Consider the following 14,557-nt stretch of genomic DNA (forward strand, 5'->3'; position numbering starts at 1 on the left):
AATCCTACTTCCCCATCACACGGCGCTTGTTTTTTTTTTTTTTTAATTTTGACCAATGCCAATAATAAAGCCATTTATACATCTTGCTCTGCAAACTGCAGCTGAAGACAGGCACAACCAGTTTTGCTCTATTTAACATGTTACATTCAAGTGAGATGTATCAATAAATAATACTATGTTTTTAGAAGTGGTAAAAATGTGTTGCACGAAGCTGTAATGAGGACAACCATTAAAACACACATGCAATTTTAGAAGCGATCTAGTCTAACTTTTGTAAGAAGTGACTCCTGTCTGATATTAACCGGCATGTATATGGGTACAATAAGACAGACATTCAACCATCCATCATCAGGTTTACTTTTTGGTTTTGAAAGCAAACAACACTAAACGCATGTGGACAGAAGTCCCCAAAATTTTTTAGTTAACGAAGTTACAGGAAAGGACTGTTTCAAACAACAGTTCTTTTACAATTTGAAGAAACATTAGATGATACTAAATGTATGCATTTATGCTTGCAGAAAATACTGCTTATAAATAAAAAACCAGATTAACATTTTAGAAAAAAATCAACATGAAGAGCAAAGGAACAGAAGAAGAGTGTGCACATACAGTTTTGGTCTTGTTGCTTTCTAATTTTTGAGAGTTCATTTACCAGACGTGATTCCCCTCACAGTTTTTAATTTGTACAAATGGTAGATTACATTCTTAACTGGACTCCTGAACCTACTGCAATTTATCATTTCTAGACAGTGCCCAAAAGGTGTATAAGATGTATAAAAGTGATCAGCTAGTGGCTTCTGCCCAACTGCAGGTAATTTTATAGCTATGAAAAGGTGCATTTATGATCCAATGGTAAAAACTGTTGGTGCATGAAGCTTCTATATTACCAGAATATAAGTCAAAGATATACATCTGACAAAGAAATACAACAGACACCTACTGAACTAAAAATATTTCTTTCTTCTTGCCCCTCTAACCTTTCTTTCAGGTCATCCAAGCAACGCTGAAGATGAACTTCTCCTGCTGTCACTAGCACATGCTCTCCTGTCTCCTGGATTAAAACTTGGACACACGGATCAGCTTGGTTTAAAAGCTTCATTCCTCTGACCAGCTGAGGCATATCACCTGGCAAAATAAGGTATTATTAACAAAGTAATACTGAAGAAGGAATACTTGAAGTAAGAAATATTAACACTAATTTTTACAGAGGTCTAAACACCCATTTTAGGAATACTCAAAAACTTTCACCTCTGAGGTGTTTCTGTGGGCAAACTTCTGCTTCTAAGTGACAAAGAGTGGTATGGTTTGAGAGCAGCAACTGAAGACATAAGCTTCAAACTCATAATCTGTCAGCAAGAATTTATGTACTGATGATAAAATTCACATTATACAACCATAACCATGGTACACATTTGAACAGAATGAACATTTTTCTTTTACATAGTTTTACAATAGGTTTAATATATCAAGGTAGCTATTGACTATGAGTACGTTATCTTGCTTCCTATATACAATTAACTCCACATACAGCTCATCAACAGCTCACAACCAATAAAAACAATTGAACGTTATCAATACGAAGTGATTACAAACGTCAAGATTTCACTCTTCATTTTCACAAATTATCAAGATACAACCTTTCTTATTACAACTGTTTAAAGTCACCTTTCAGTAAATAGTTGTATTTCTTTGCAATCTTTCATGGCTAAATGTAACAATCTGTAAATTGCTAATGCTTAAAATGCTCCAAAGACATGAATAATAACATGTTAACTTCATTAAAACAAAAGCAAAAATGATTCCATATGTATTACTTAGAAGGTATAAGAGTGAATGAAGCAACAAAAGGATTTAAGCTATCCAGAAGCCACTGAAAAGCTTTAATGCTACCACAACCTGAACAGGGGGGGGAAAAAAAAGGGAATGTGAGAGCTTTTCAATGAAACAAAACACATCTGTCCCTAAAATGAAGGTGTTTAAGAAGAGTTGTCTTAAAGTTAATGAAGTATGAACAACCACAAGTGAGTCAAATTTGGCTAGATTACATCAGAGCTATCCATAAACACCTCATGTCAGCAGCTTTTCATAATTAATACAATTTTTAAAAATTAATTATGATTCCTTTTTCTCATTTTCCATATGTGGTAAAGAATACCCACAGGCTTTCTAGGAATGCATATTCATATTCAGAAGGAAGAGTGACATTAAACTTGTCATTCACTTGGAGACTATTAAGAGAAATATGATATTGTTTATTTAATGCTAAGCTTGTAAGGGTGTAACAGAAAATTATCCTTGAAAACCAGACATAAACAAAAAGTGGAAAAAACACAGCATTAGACACTTTCAACCTCATCTTCTGCATTTAAGCCCACTGAGAGGAATGAATAAATTATTTCTCTTTCTTTTAGAGCTTATGGCAACCATAAGCTGTGGTTACTGTGAAGACACACAGTAATTTTGTAAAATATACATAGGGAAATAATTTGTATTTATTTGAGTAATTTTCCCTAATAATCAGATGCAGTTTTGCAGTACGTTTGCTGTGAGAATCCAAGGCACCCATATGTGACAATGGGCTAGGGCCACCCCAAGACCATATGCAGCTCACTGGACAATTTGATTGCTTTCAAGCTGAGCATGCAATGGTCAAATTTTGCTTGTCTTCCTGTTATTGCAAGCAGCAGCTGATATTCAGGAAACTTTTGCAAGTGTAGCTACCTTTGAGGCTTCTGTTCCTTTAACAAATTTAGTTCAAACCATAGATTCAGAAGTTACCAGGGAGGAAAAATTAAGCAATGGTGTAAGAATGATACAGTTTCGTTTCCTTAAGGAAAAAAAAAATTACCCCAAAATTGGTCAGTAGTTCTAGAATTACATTCCTTTAACATTTTCAATTAAATACTACACTCAGTAGAACCAGTAATTTCCAATAGTTTCAAAACTGCTTTAACAAATGCAGGATGTACAATATATGATTATCTGTTAATTCAGACATGTGGCACAAATAGCTGCTAAACTGTCCAATCACTTTCTAAAAAAACCATGTAATCTTAGTGTTAGCGTATTTTGTAACTGAACAGAAAGCCAGTTATTTTGGTTCTACTAACACTACAACCACAAATGGAAATTGGGCTGAAATTCAAATAGTCAGAGATATACTGCTCTGGGGGAGGCGGGGGGGAGGAATCAATTAGAAGTGGCACTGCAAATTGTACCGTGAGCCTAATGATACAGCATAAAAGAATGTTAGCAGAAGTGAAAAACCCAAAGATATACTTACCTTCACAGTAAAGAAATACTGAAGCTTTACCACCACACAGTGTCTTACTTGTGGAACAGCTAAGTCTGACCATAAAGGCCATAACAAGGTCTTCTGTATCTCCTCACCTACTGTGACATGAGCTAGCCAGCTAGAAGAATTCACAAGAACAATAAAGTATGGACCTCTAGGCAACATATATATTGGTTTTATACTGGGGCAGTCTCTGATTCAGTGGACAGATCATAAATTAGCCAAACCACTAAGGATGGGGAGCTGCATTGCTACCCCATTGAATTTGCGTTACCATCCCCATTCTCCTTTGAACTTACTTGGATGTTTCGGTTCAACAGCTACCCGCACAATCGGTGTAGCTTCAAAGTTGAGAGGTGTAAATGGTGGACAAGCTGGCGACGTTGACAGTGTTGCAGACTTTAGCACAACATCTTGCAGGCCTCCTATTCCTAATAAAAATTGGAAAAAGAAAAGTAAAACAAAAAAATCACCCACTGTCATATTAAACAAGACTAAAGACATGATCATCAAGCTAAAAAAGCTGGAATTATTCTAATTACAAAAAAAAGATTAAAATAATCCTCACTGTTCACATAAAGTACCTGTTAAAACATTTGTGCGTAATCTGGGTACTCAAGTCTCTGGTGTGACATTTGATACTTAATCTCACAGTTCCCATTGCATTCCCTCTGTATTTTAAAAAGGAGTGTTTACAGCTCTGAAGAACAAAAAGGACCTGAGGACTTTTTTCCCCTTCCAATATGTCCAGCCTTTGTACAGCTCAGACTTATTTTTGGTGGTTTGAATTTAGAAAAATTTAGACTGCAAGAGCCCTCAAATGGTCATCTACTGCAACCTCCAGCACCAAAGCAGGGCTAACTTCAAAGTTAGATCAAGTTGCTCAGGGCCTTGTCCAGTCAAGTTTTAAAAACCTTTAATGATGGAGACTGCACAGCCTCTGTTGGCAAGCTCCTCCAGTGCTTAATGACTCTTATTGTGAAGAATGCTTTTTTTTTTCCTCCCTGCCCCTCCCATCCCCTTTATGCCCATTTGAGATTCCCTTTTTCTGCAACTTGAATCTTATAAAATTTACTTTATCACATAGTAAGCTATTAATTCTAATCCTAATATATTTTATAATGCTGGCAAGTTGGAGAAAACAGAGCTTAAATTGTAGTGATAAGAAAAAATATAGAAAAAAATATTAGCTATAAATCTGCAAAATAGCTGCTGTAAATGCATATTTAGTCTTGGCTGGCTGGCTGGCATATTTAAGACAACTTGAAATTACTGCCTTCAAACTCCTAACCAACAGGACATCATTTGTAATTTAGTCAGAACTATAAAAACACTACCAGAAGTGTTTGAGTAATAAAGACAACAAATAAAGCTGATATTGATATATACAGTCACTTTTCCTGATTCGCCTTCAACCGTAAGCAATGAGCATTGCAGTACTTCTAATAGAGTATAAATTAAATGCATATGTAGCTTTTATTATGAGAAAACTGATACTTTTAGCCTGTAATCTATACCTGCTTAAAAATTAAATTTGCATTTGTAGATTGCTGTATATTTGGGGTCCTTCCTCATCATTCTCTCCTACATGCCCAAGTAGTGATAAACTGAGAAGTTCTTAACCCCAGCTCCCCATTATCACCCTAATACTTTTCCAGGTTCTTATTTTGGCCTAGTCTTCATTATTTGAGGCCAGAAACAAAGAGGGTGAGCTTCCACCCTATGAGATCATGAGGGAGTTTAAATTCTGAAAAGCCAGTCTGCTGCAGAGTTATCATCTGCAGAATCAGACTGTTCCTACAGCTCTGAAGGCTGAATGTCTGGCCAGCAGGATATGCCAAAACCCAAAATGTCACTATTTAAGAAAACCTGCCTCAAAATCACTGGAAGCAGAAAAACATTCAACAGCTTTAAATGCAGGATAGCAGATGCTACAAAGAAATAAATCTGTATAAACTCCATGTTGCACCTGACCTATGACCAGCATGTATTTCCTTTTTTTCCACTTATTCAACATGTGGTTTGAATGAAAAACAAATGCTGGATCATCACCACCACCAGGGACTGAGAAAAGGGATGGGTCCATTTTATTGTGATCTTCTCCAGCTGGTAAAAGGAAAATGATTTAGAGTGGGAGGTGAACAGCTTCTTTTCACAGTGTAATGTGAACCAGAGAAATCAAGTCACCAAGTCTTACTTCAGATAGACTCACTCTTTTGCTAACACACAATACTGTACTCTTACTACCATAAGGAAAACTCTGCTCTTCTGTTTCACGTTGAAGGTAAAAATACATGAATTATACTAGTGTCTGGCAAAAATAACACACTAAAAATAAAAAATCTGTCAGTTTTCACGAAAATCAGTTAGCCTTACACTGTGTTTTAATTGCTTAACTTTGTGAGTTAGCATAGAGCAGTGTCCATTCCCGATGAACCTATTTAATTTACAAATTCTTAGTAACAAATGTTGGCAAAAAAAATCCATAAAGATTAAAGGTTCTTGGACACTTTTTGCATAATATGACTATGAGTAAGTAACTGCTAATGTGTCTGCTGAATAATGTTAGAGGAAGATGTAACATAACTAATTCCAAAGTACCACATGACATGTCTATGGAAGAATTCTACTAATTATGCTGATACATAAATCTTAAAACCTACTTATCGTTGATCCCACTGAAAATTACACATACTACTTGAGATCACAGATCTCAAATGTGTATTAATATGTTAATTACTTGAATGGACTTAGAAAAGACACTCCAAAATTAAGCTTATAAATACAACTCCCATTTTAAGATTGGTTTTCTCCTGTTCAGCCCTTGAAGAACAACATCATTAGAACATACACATTTTATTTCGCATCTCTTTTTCTAGCACAATAATTTTTAAAAAGAAAGGAACCAAAGGTAAGAAAAAACTGCTTAAGTAAGGCGTGTGAGACAAGCTACTGCTCTTTTGGTTCAGGTTAGCTTAAAAAATGCAATGCTTTTTAGTATTTCAAGTTTTTTTAAATAGTCATCTCTCAGAGAGCAACCTAGTCTACAAAGTATGCAGTCTGCAACACAAACATGCACACTGGGAGGCAGTTTGTTGTACATTGCTTTATTTATTTTTAAGAGCATCTGGAGTTAGAAATGTCTATAGGAATTTTTAAATGTATTAACTTCATCAGGAAACTGCTTTATATTAGTTTTGTCTCTGGTGTGTAACTTAATTTCTATACAAAAGAAAATGCTGAATTCTAACTGTTTGGGGGAGTGTGTAAACTTCAAAGATACAAGAGCTTATTAAAAACTCTGTATTGGAAATATCACATACTTTGATACACTGTGTAACACTACTTCTAACACTGTACGGTAGCAAAGCCTTTTCTTCCCAGTCAGGAGTCAAATCACCTTTACAGATTTTTCTAATGTAAGGCAAAAAGCCGTATCTACTAAACAGTTACTACTGTATTTTCTTCTTGTGCATAGTCCTGTTGAGATTAAGGAGATTACAGTGTAGAGAACCTACAATGAAAAAAATCAAGCCTACCAAAGGATACCATATAGTATTTGATAGGGTGTATGAGACTAGATTATTTTTTCTTAAATTCATCATCTAAATGCTTTGCTCCTACTGCAGAATAATATTTTTGTTTTGAAAAAGCATTCCCACATAACTACTCATCAGTAAAGAAACACAGTGCCTGAACTCAACTGGACTTGAATAGCAACGGGCACTGAAAAATAGCACTCTCCAGGGCTCTGTCTAGGTGCCAAGGACTTCACTGAAAGAAAGGTAATTTTGCAAAGTTTAACACTCAGATGGAAACACCCAGACAGGGTAGCATTAGTTCTATGAACTTGATACCATCTTTAAAAGAAACAGGCAAGACTTCAAATATTATGTGGGGATATAATTTTAAAAAGATTACAAATTATCTCTCTTATCCTAAAGATGCTTTGATACACATAATTGTGTATCAAACAGATTTTTGCTAGCATATATTAATTGTCCACATTTATAGAAATGTAACCAGTTGCTTACATTTTACATAGACTATATTCAGACTACTCTGACAAATCATTCTCAGTGACCAACAATAAACATATTTCAAAGTATTAAATTTATTATTTTAACTGTAATTGTCAATCTGTAGGCTGAAAATAAGGCTTCCTCTTAACAGACAAGGAACTCACTAAAAGCCTGTGAAAGAATGTTAAGAAAGACCCTCAGAGTTTGTTTTTTGTCATTTAAAAGTAGACCAAGTTATGGTGTATATCAGGAAGAATTATTACACAGATGGAGAAATGTGAGATTTACAAAGGTCCTTCTTTTGTTGAGTCCTTTCTATTACTTGTCCTACAAGATAAGAATATTAAATCAGGTATATACCTACTTGTATCACCAGTATTTTTACCACATGATAGAAACTAAAATGGTAAAAATAGATAAGAATATCATGACTGAAATTTTCAAAAGGAGTAGGAGATTTAAGACAGTCTCCATTTACTTTTTGCTTCTATGTCTTGCTGGTAACCACTACACCTTAGACAATAATTTTGCTGCCTTTAAAGTACACTTTTCCAGCTGAATTCAGCTATAAAGATCCAAACACATAATAGATCACTTTGAAGATACATGTAATTAGTTTCCCTTGATGTAGAAAGACTTAGCATTTAATGTTCTTTCAAGATGCAAAAAATGAAGCAGACACCACCACCATGCATAACTTTTTCAATCAGATAAGGAAATAATTTAGTTTGCAGTGTGAAAAATCAAACAAAGAAGAATGAAAGCTGTTTAAATTTTAACTTCTGCCACACTGTTACTAGCCTCAGCACATTAGTTCAGTGGATCTTTATCTTCTCTCACTGATGATATCACCACTTAAGAATCCTTGGCCGCTTTGGAATGGAGACATGTCAAGTTTTGGACTAACACCGTAAGGAACAAAGTAAAGCAAAAAGCTACCCTTAATCTTCCCAGTAAGTCTCTGTCTGCACTGAAATATATAATTTCTTACCAACGTTGTTTGTTTAGAAAGATTAAGACTTAACAATATGCAAAACCTCCTAGTTTAAATGCTCCATGTACTGCACTATGTATCAGTGAAGAAAGACCACGCAAGCTCATTCGTAATTCATGTAAAAGGAGGTATGATGCAAACTTTTATAAAACTACACAATCTTAAATCTTTAAACAAGCATGTGGCTTTTGTTTCAAAGGGAGTGTACAAACAGAGTAAGACCTCTATAATTTTCTTTGGGCAGTAACACCAATAGGTTTTTTTCCTCCCTAGTGAGAGATATTTGAAAACAAGTATTTTTAAAAGGTGCTTTAAAAAACATGTATGAGAAAATAAATCCACAAATCCACCTTAAAAATATGATTGGCTTTTAGATGTTTCCAGTTTCTTCTGAAAGTAAATAGGCTAAAAGCCAACTAAAACAAACAGAAAGGCAAAACATATTTACCAAATATTATTAAAATCATAAAAAGAAAATAACTCCATTCCAATCATCATTCTCCTTCAAATCTATCCACAGAATTCTCCTTTTCCCATTACATAAGCCTAGAAAAGATTATACCATTAGCACACTGTTACTGATTAGGGTGTCTGATACTGGTTCACTGTTTCCACATACACTTTAGGCATCAGCCTCCATGCTTCATTACTACCCCTAATTAAAAAAGGGGGCTGGGGGGAAGAAAAAAAAAAAAGGAGGAATTTTGCAAGGGGAAACTGGCTTTTGGTAGGATCAAACTCAGTTACAACAGTGTGCCTTTTATATTTGAAGAATCTTAAAATGTTTTATAAACTACTGGGATTAAATGATGGTAACTGTAGGGACTTCGGACAAGTAGCTACCATGGCTTAAGAATACCTTGTATTACACATTTATCATCTCAGATTTTAAGCCTGTTTCTCTTAAGTCTCATGGGCGCTGCATTGAGACATCTGGGGGCAGAACTTGACCTTTCTATATTAGAAACTGTTTCTGGAAGGGAAGGGAATGTAAATCAAGGCACAGACCACATTCTAGTTGAGATTTCATCAACTTTTTCCCTAATACAGTCCACATGTTAGCACAGATTGCCGGTGAGCCTCCTCTTCTCATCTGTAATTGTGCACTTCCCCCTCAATTGTTCTTACTTGCTTCTGAGGCAAGTGAAATTGCTTGTATGGAAGACAGAATATTGTAAAGTATGTGCATGATTTCAGCTGTTCTCAGTACTTTCCAATCATTTTACAAAAGTTAATTTAATATTTTATTTTGTATTTCATTTCCTCTTTCCCAATGTGTTTTTTTGAGCTCAATCTCTAAAAATCAGCAGTATCCAACAGACTGTAGAAGCCTCTGTCCCTGTTTCTTCATGAGTTTCAAAGAAACAAGTTCTACCTAAATATGTGCTAGAGATTAACAAGCAGAAACATGAATTCAGTTCCTCAGTACAAACGTGTTAAGTTATACTTTTATTGTAAAACTTTACTTTTAGGTTCAGAGCAGTTTGAGGGCAAATTGAGCATAACTTTCTGATCAGATGAGAGTAAACTCAGCCATATTATTAATAATGTTATAACAAAATTCCCTCTCCCCAAGGGACACAATCATCCGATAAGACCTTAAACACAAGAAGTGACCTTTGACACAAGAAGCACCCCAATGCTTTACTACTGAATCATCAAGTAGTTGATTGAGTTGACAATTCTAATTATGAACTTTCCTATACTTTTCTCAGACTGGACTAAAAACAATTTTAAAGAAACTATAAAAAAAACCTTTATGGTAAATAGTAACATCTTTAAAATGATAAAGCAAATGGAATAGAGATCTACCTGCACTCAATCTTTGTGAAAAAGCAGACACCAAAGCTGAGTCAGGAATTTGCTTGCTAAAGTACAAATTTACCTTAAAGTAAATAGAATTAACATTCCGAACCTGACTTCTGGGTTTACAAATAGGTGTAGTCAAAATGAAATATTGATTTCCTTAAGTTGCTTAATGAGGCAAATAAAGATAGAAGATGAAAGTATTTCAGATAATGATGTTTTTCTCATGCTACAGAATTATTCCTTTTGTCATGCCATACTTATTTTTGGAGCTCAAAGCTAAAGTAAATGATCCTGATTTTTAAATATTTAGGCTTAAATTTAATTATAGCACAGAAACTTAGAAAGAAATTCCATGCTTAGATCTGTAACCCACTCCCATTCCTCTTTACGTATTATGAAATCAGTGCACTCGTAGCTTCACCAAAAAAAAAAGTAAAAAAAAAAATCTTTACTCCAATTTAAGTTACTTTAATCATTTAACTGTAAAGCATTCTTGATAAAGGCACTAAATGGTGCCTTTTGTAGTTTTATAAAAATGTTAGTAGTTCTACTCAGCAGTATACATGTAATATATTTTGCCTGCGCCTACACATTATAATTCCTTTTCCACACACCAGCTCAACTTGACATCTCTTGAAAGCAGCGATACTGAACAACAGTAAATATGTGGACAGATCTTTGTACAATGTGACCACATAGGCACTGGAACTCACTTCGGTTAGCCTGTACATGAAATTAATACTTCTATTACTGCATGTGGAAAGCATTTAGCACCATACAAAACTCTTCAAGGGTTTCTGAAATACAAACCAAATTTTAGATAATTACTTTGAATAAATGATTTTAATTTGACCTGACAGCAACACATCTGAATTTACTTAATTTTTTTTTAAATGACTACAAGAACTTCAGAGGCAGTTCAGCATGGTTGTTGTTGCAAACAAATGGAATTTAGGAATGGTTGTTTCAACATATTTACTTTGATAATCTCAAAGTCCTCTGAAATGTTGGTTTATTGTTTTTTTATTAGTAGTAGTAAATGTGCTTTTGTAAATACATGAAATTACATATTATACTGGAAAACAGATCAACTGAATTCATATGGAACATCCTATGCAAGGGAAAAAATTTTGCCCACCAACCCTCTAAGGAAAAAGAAAGCCTTCAAGACAAGAGACTATAACTATGCTCTCTAAAGTCTTTTTTTTTTTTTTTGAGATAAGAAATGTCTCCCAGGTGTAGCTCTGGGTATTTCTAGGAAGCCTCCCTACTTTGTCCCACAGATAAACACATGCTAGTCATCTACTTATGATTTCTACTGGTTCAATGAGAAAAGTATTTAAGAAAAAAGTTCTTTTGTTTGTAATTCCTACACTGAAACTCTCCAAGACTTCAGCTACAATGCTGATATCTGCCTTGTAGAAGACAGGAAAACATTGAGCTACTGACCCTTCATAAAGCTGTTCTGTACATAATTACAAATTGATAATAAATCTTATTTATGAAAAAATGACACAAAACCCCCAGGAAAACACTGAATTGTTTGGTAGAATACTTTAGTTAGGCTTGATATTAATACTTGATTAAGCTTGCAAAAGGAACATATACTAAAAGACCTGAGATTCTTCACCCTCAAAGTAGTAGAAGAACAAGACAAACCTCTACGTTCCAGCAGTCCTCTAGCAAAGACAAAATTTATATTGCTTATATTTGGACATTAAAGAAGAGAAAATTCAAAATATTTTAAAATAAACCTCCCTGGCTCGCAGAATATATCATAGTAGTTACATTAGGAAAAAGTGGAGAAATTCTACTCTTTTACAGGATGACCATTAACAATCTTAGCTATGCATACATGCTTAGTTCTGGAAATCTATTAAAACAGGATCCTGTTTTCTTAGGTCTGTAACATGAATAAATTATATATCAGAAGTACTAATAAAAACAATCACTTCTCAGTTTATTAAAATATTTTAAAAATATTTCACCTACATTTAAATGTATATAGAAGTTCAGAAGGCAGAAAAGGGGGAGGCAACAGCCCGAGGCTGAGAGGAGAAGGGAGCACTGAATCAATTGTGCTCTATCAGATGAAGCATGAAAAGTGTTTAACATTAGAGGAAAGGAGATGGAGGCAGCGCCTTTCTACTTAAAAATGTAGTAAAGTTCAATATTTGTTTTTAACTAGACACTGAAAAGGCAGAAACCCCCATACAATATTTTAATATTTTTATGAGAGTACTTGAGGCAAGGTGCAAGTGAAGATCTAAAGTCCATTAGGGTTTTAAGCACAATAGCAAACTGAATTCTTCTAATTTCTTGACGAAATGCTTCTCACAACGGAGCACAATAACTGATCTCAGCTAACAGATCAATAACATCAAAAGATTTCTTCATAAATCAGACTAGTTATGCAATAGTCTAACACCCAACCAACCATTAAGAGAAAACGACATTTTAGGTTTTATTCAGGTTTAGTAATGTGTCCTGAAAACGGGCAGACTTCATGTACATACTGTTTCTTAAATTGAAGATTATAAAATATAAGTAACATCTGTTACTTCCCAGAATCAATTATAAGTGGTGTTAAAATTAATGAGGCCTTCAGGCACTGATCTTGCAAGGAATTAATTTTAATCTGTAAAAGTATTGGAGGTTTTTTCATGTTTGCCTAGAAAAAGCTACATGAACATATTGCTACAAGTTCTGCATTACATATCCTAAGGTACATGGGGAATTCAGAATCTACTACTGTAAGTGCCAATTACAAAAGACAATGGTAGTTAGTTTAAAAGTTCATTAAATTTTGTCCATCCTTATGCTGATTTTAAAATTTGTTTAACTGTAGAATCCCAATATACTTGATTTACATTCCATCAGTTAGAAAAAGAATGAGGCCTTTATCATGCAATACATCAGGTAAATGCAAAGGTAGACTAATCAGTTACTAGGATATTTCAGACATCACAAGTAGAAGCAGCATACCAATTACCAAACGTGTACAATATCCTGTGGGAAATGCCCTACTGAGTCATTGACCATTTATCCTGTTAACTTGTAAGACATGCAAGTAACCAATTAAAATTCAATTTTCCAAGACCTGACCCAATGCCTAATGCTCTCCTTTAAAGGCAACCCTCTCACCTCCCCTCTACATCTGCCTGTAAGTGATTTCTGCTTGCTTATTTTGTTGCCTTGGGAAATATGGCTTGAAGTGTTCCAAAATACCATGAATAATGGATCATTTCAGTCTACGTAATGCAGAAGTTGATGTTTATTTTAAATACAATAATTTTCAAGAAGGATAAAGAATATTATAAAATCTGAACTCAAGCTAATAGAAACCTTAATAGTTCATTTGTAGATACAAGCAATAATATTTTGGGAAATAACTAATGAGAAGAAAGATTCTAACAAAAGAAAGCACCTTTCCAATGCCTCAGATTAGGACCATTTGACATAATGGGTGTACAAACAGATGGTATGAGGGGGAACAGGGGATGCCTTAAACACAGTTGTTGTATCAGCAGCCTAGGAAGTTACTGATAATCAGTTATTTATCATGCACTTCAGTTTAATAGCAAAATAGATTCCAAAATAAGCAGAAAATGCATTCAAATAAAAAAAAAAAAAATAAAGAAGTTACTGCCACACAAAACCCTATAACGGCCATTAATACTGATCTCAGATTGAAAGGCGGAGATATGCTCCAAACACATCAGATAAAATTTAGCTAGAATATTGACAAATTTTTAGTGAAAAGTGAAGGCAGAATTCCAAAAAGCTGTATCAAAACACACACATTAGTCACTGAGAAAAGTACCTAAGAAATACAAAATACTAAAATTCTGGAGAAAATGTTCTGCTAGTCCTTCATTATTCTGGTTAAAATAGGTCTTTTTGTCACCACAATAAAAAAAATTTCTTATTTTTCCACAAAATTAGAACTATATAAATCATGAATTTTACAGGTCAGCTTCACATTAAGCATTTCTGGCCTGCCTCTGTGTAAACTAAGCATACCAAAATCATGTCTATTTAAAACATTTTAAAAAACACCTTAAAATTAAGACTGCTACTCCTTATCACCTCAACCTTTTTTTTCCCAAAGGAAAAAAGACTGCCATTTCCCCTGTAATTTCTGATTATTTCAGTTAATGTATCATTGAGAGTTATTACTGTAATTTGTAGTCCATATAACTGACTTCCTAAAATGCTGCAACTTATTCATTTTTTTTAACTTTAGGTTAAGAAGAAAATGGGAAAAAATATACAGATCATTCCTAAGATACAAGAATTCTTAAGACTAGTGCAGTTCAGAAGACCACATAATTGAATTGGACTTTAAAATGTTCCTCTATTTCAAAATGGAGAAAAGAAATTAAATAGAACTAATCTTCATTTTTAACGCCCCCTTGCAAAAAACTAGGAAGATTT

General features: G+C 34.2%; 1 protein-coding gene across 2 annotated transcripts in view; it reads right to left on the reverse strand.

The window, feature by feature from the left end:
- The window catches only part of EFL1 (elongation factor like GTPase 1), a 79,720-nt gene that overhangs the window by 25,088 nt on the left and 40,075 nt on the right, over positions 1-14,557 (reverse strand). For both annotated transcript variants that reach the window (XM_074880105.1, XM_074880106.1), the window contains exons 16-17: positions 3,595-3,726; positions 978-1,125 (exon numbers count right to left, since the gene is read on the reverse strand). In XM_074880105.1, coding sequence (XP_074736206.1) covers positions 978-1,125; positions 3,595-3,726 — 280 coding nt within the window. The remainder of the gene's footprint in view (positions 1-977; positions 1,126-3,594; positions 3,727-14,557) is intronic.

Source organism: Strix uralensis, chromosome 11 (genome assembly GCF_047716275.1).
Source record: "Strix uralensis isolate ZFMK-TIS-50842 chromosome 11, bStrUra1, whole genome shotgun sequence".
NCBI classification, from domain to species: Eukaryota; Metazoa; Chordata; class Aves; order Strigiformes; family Strigidae; genus Strix; species Strix uralensis.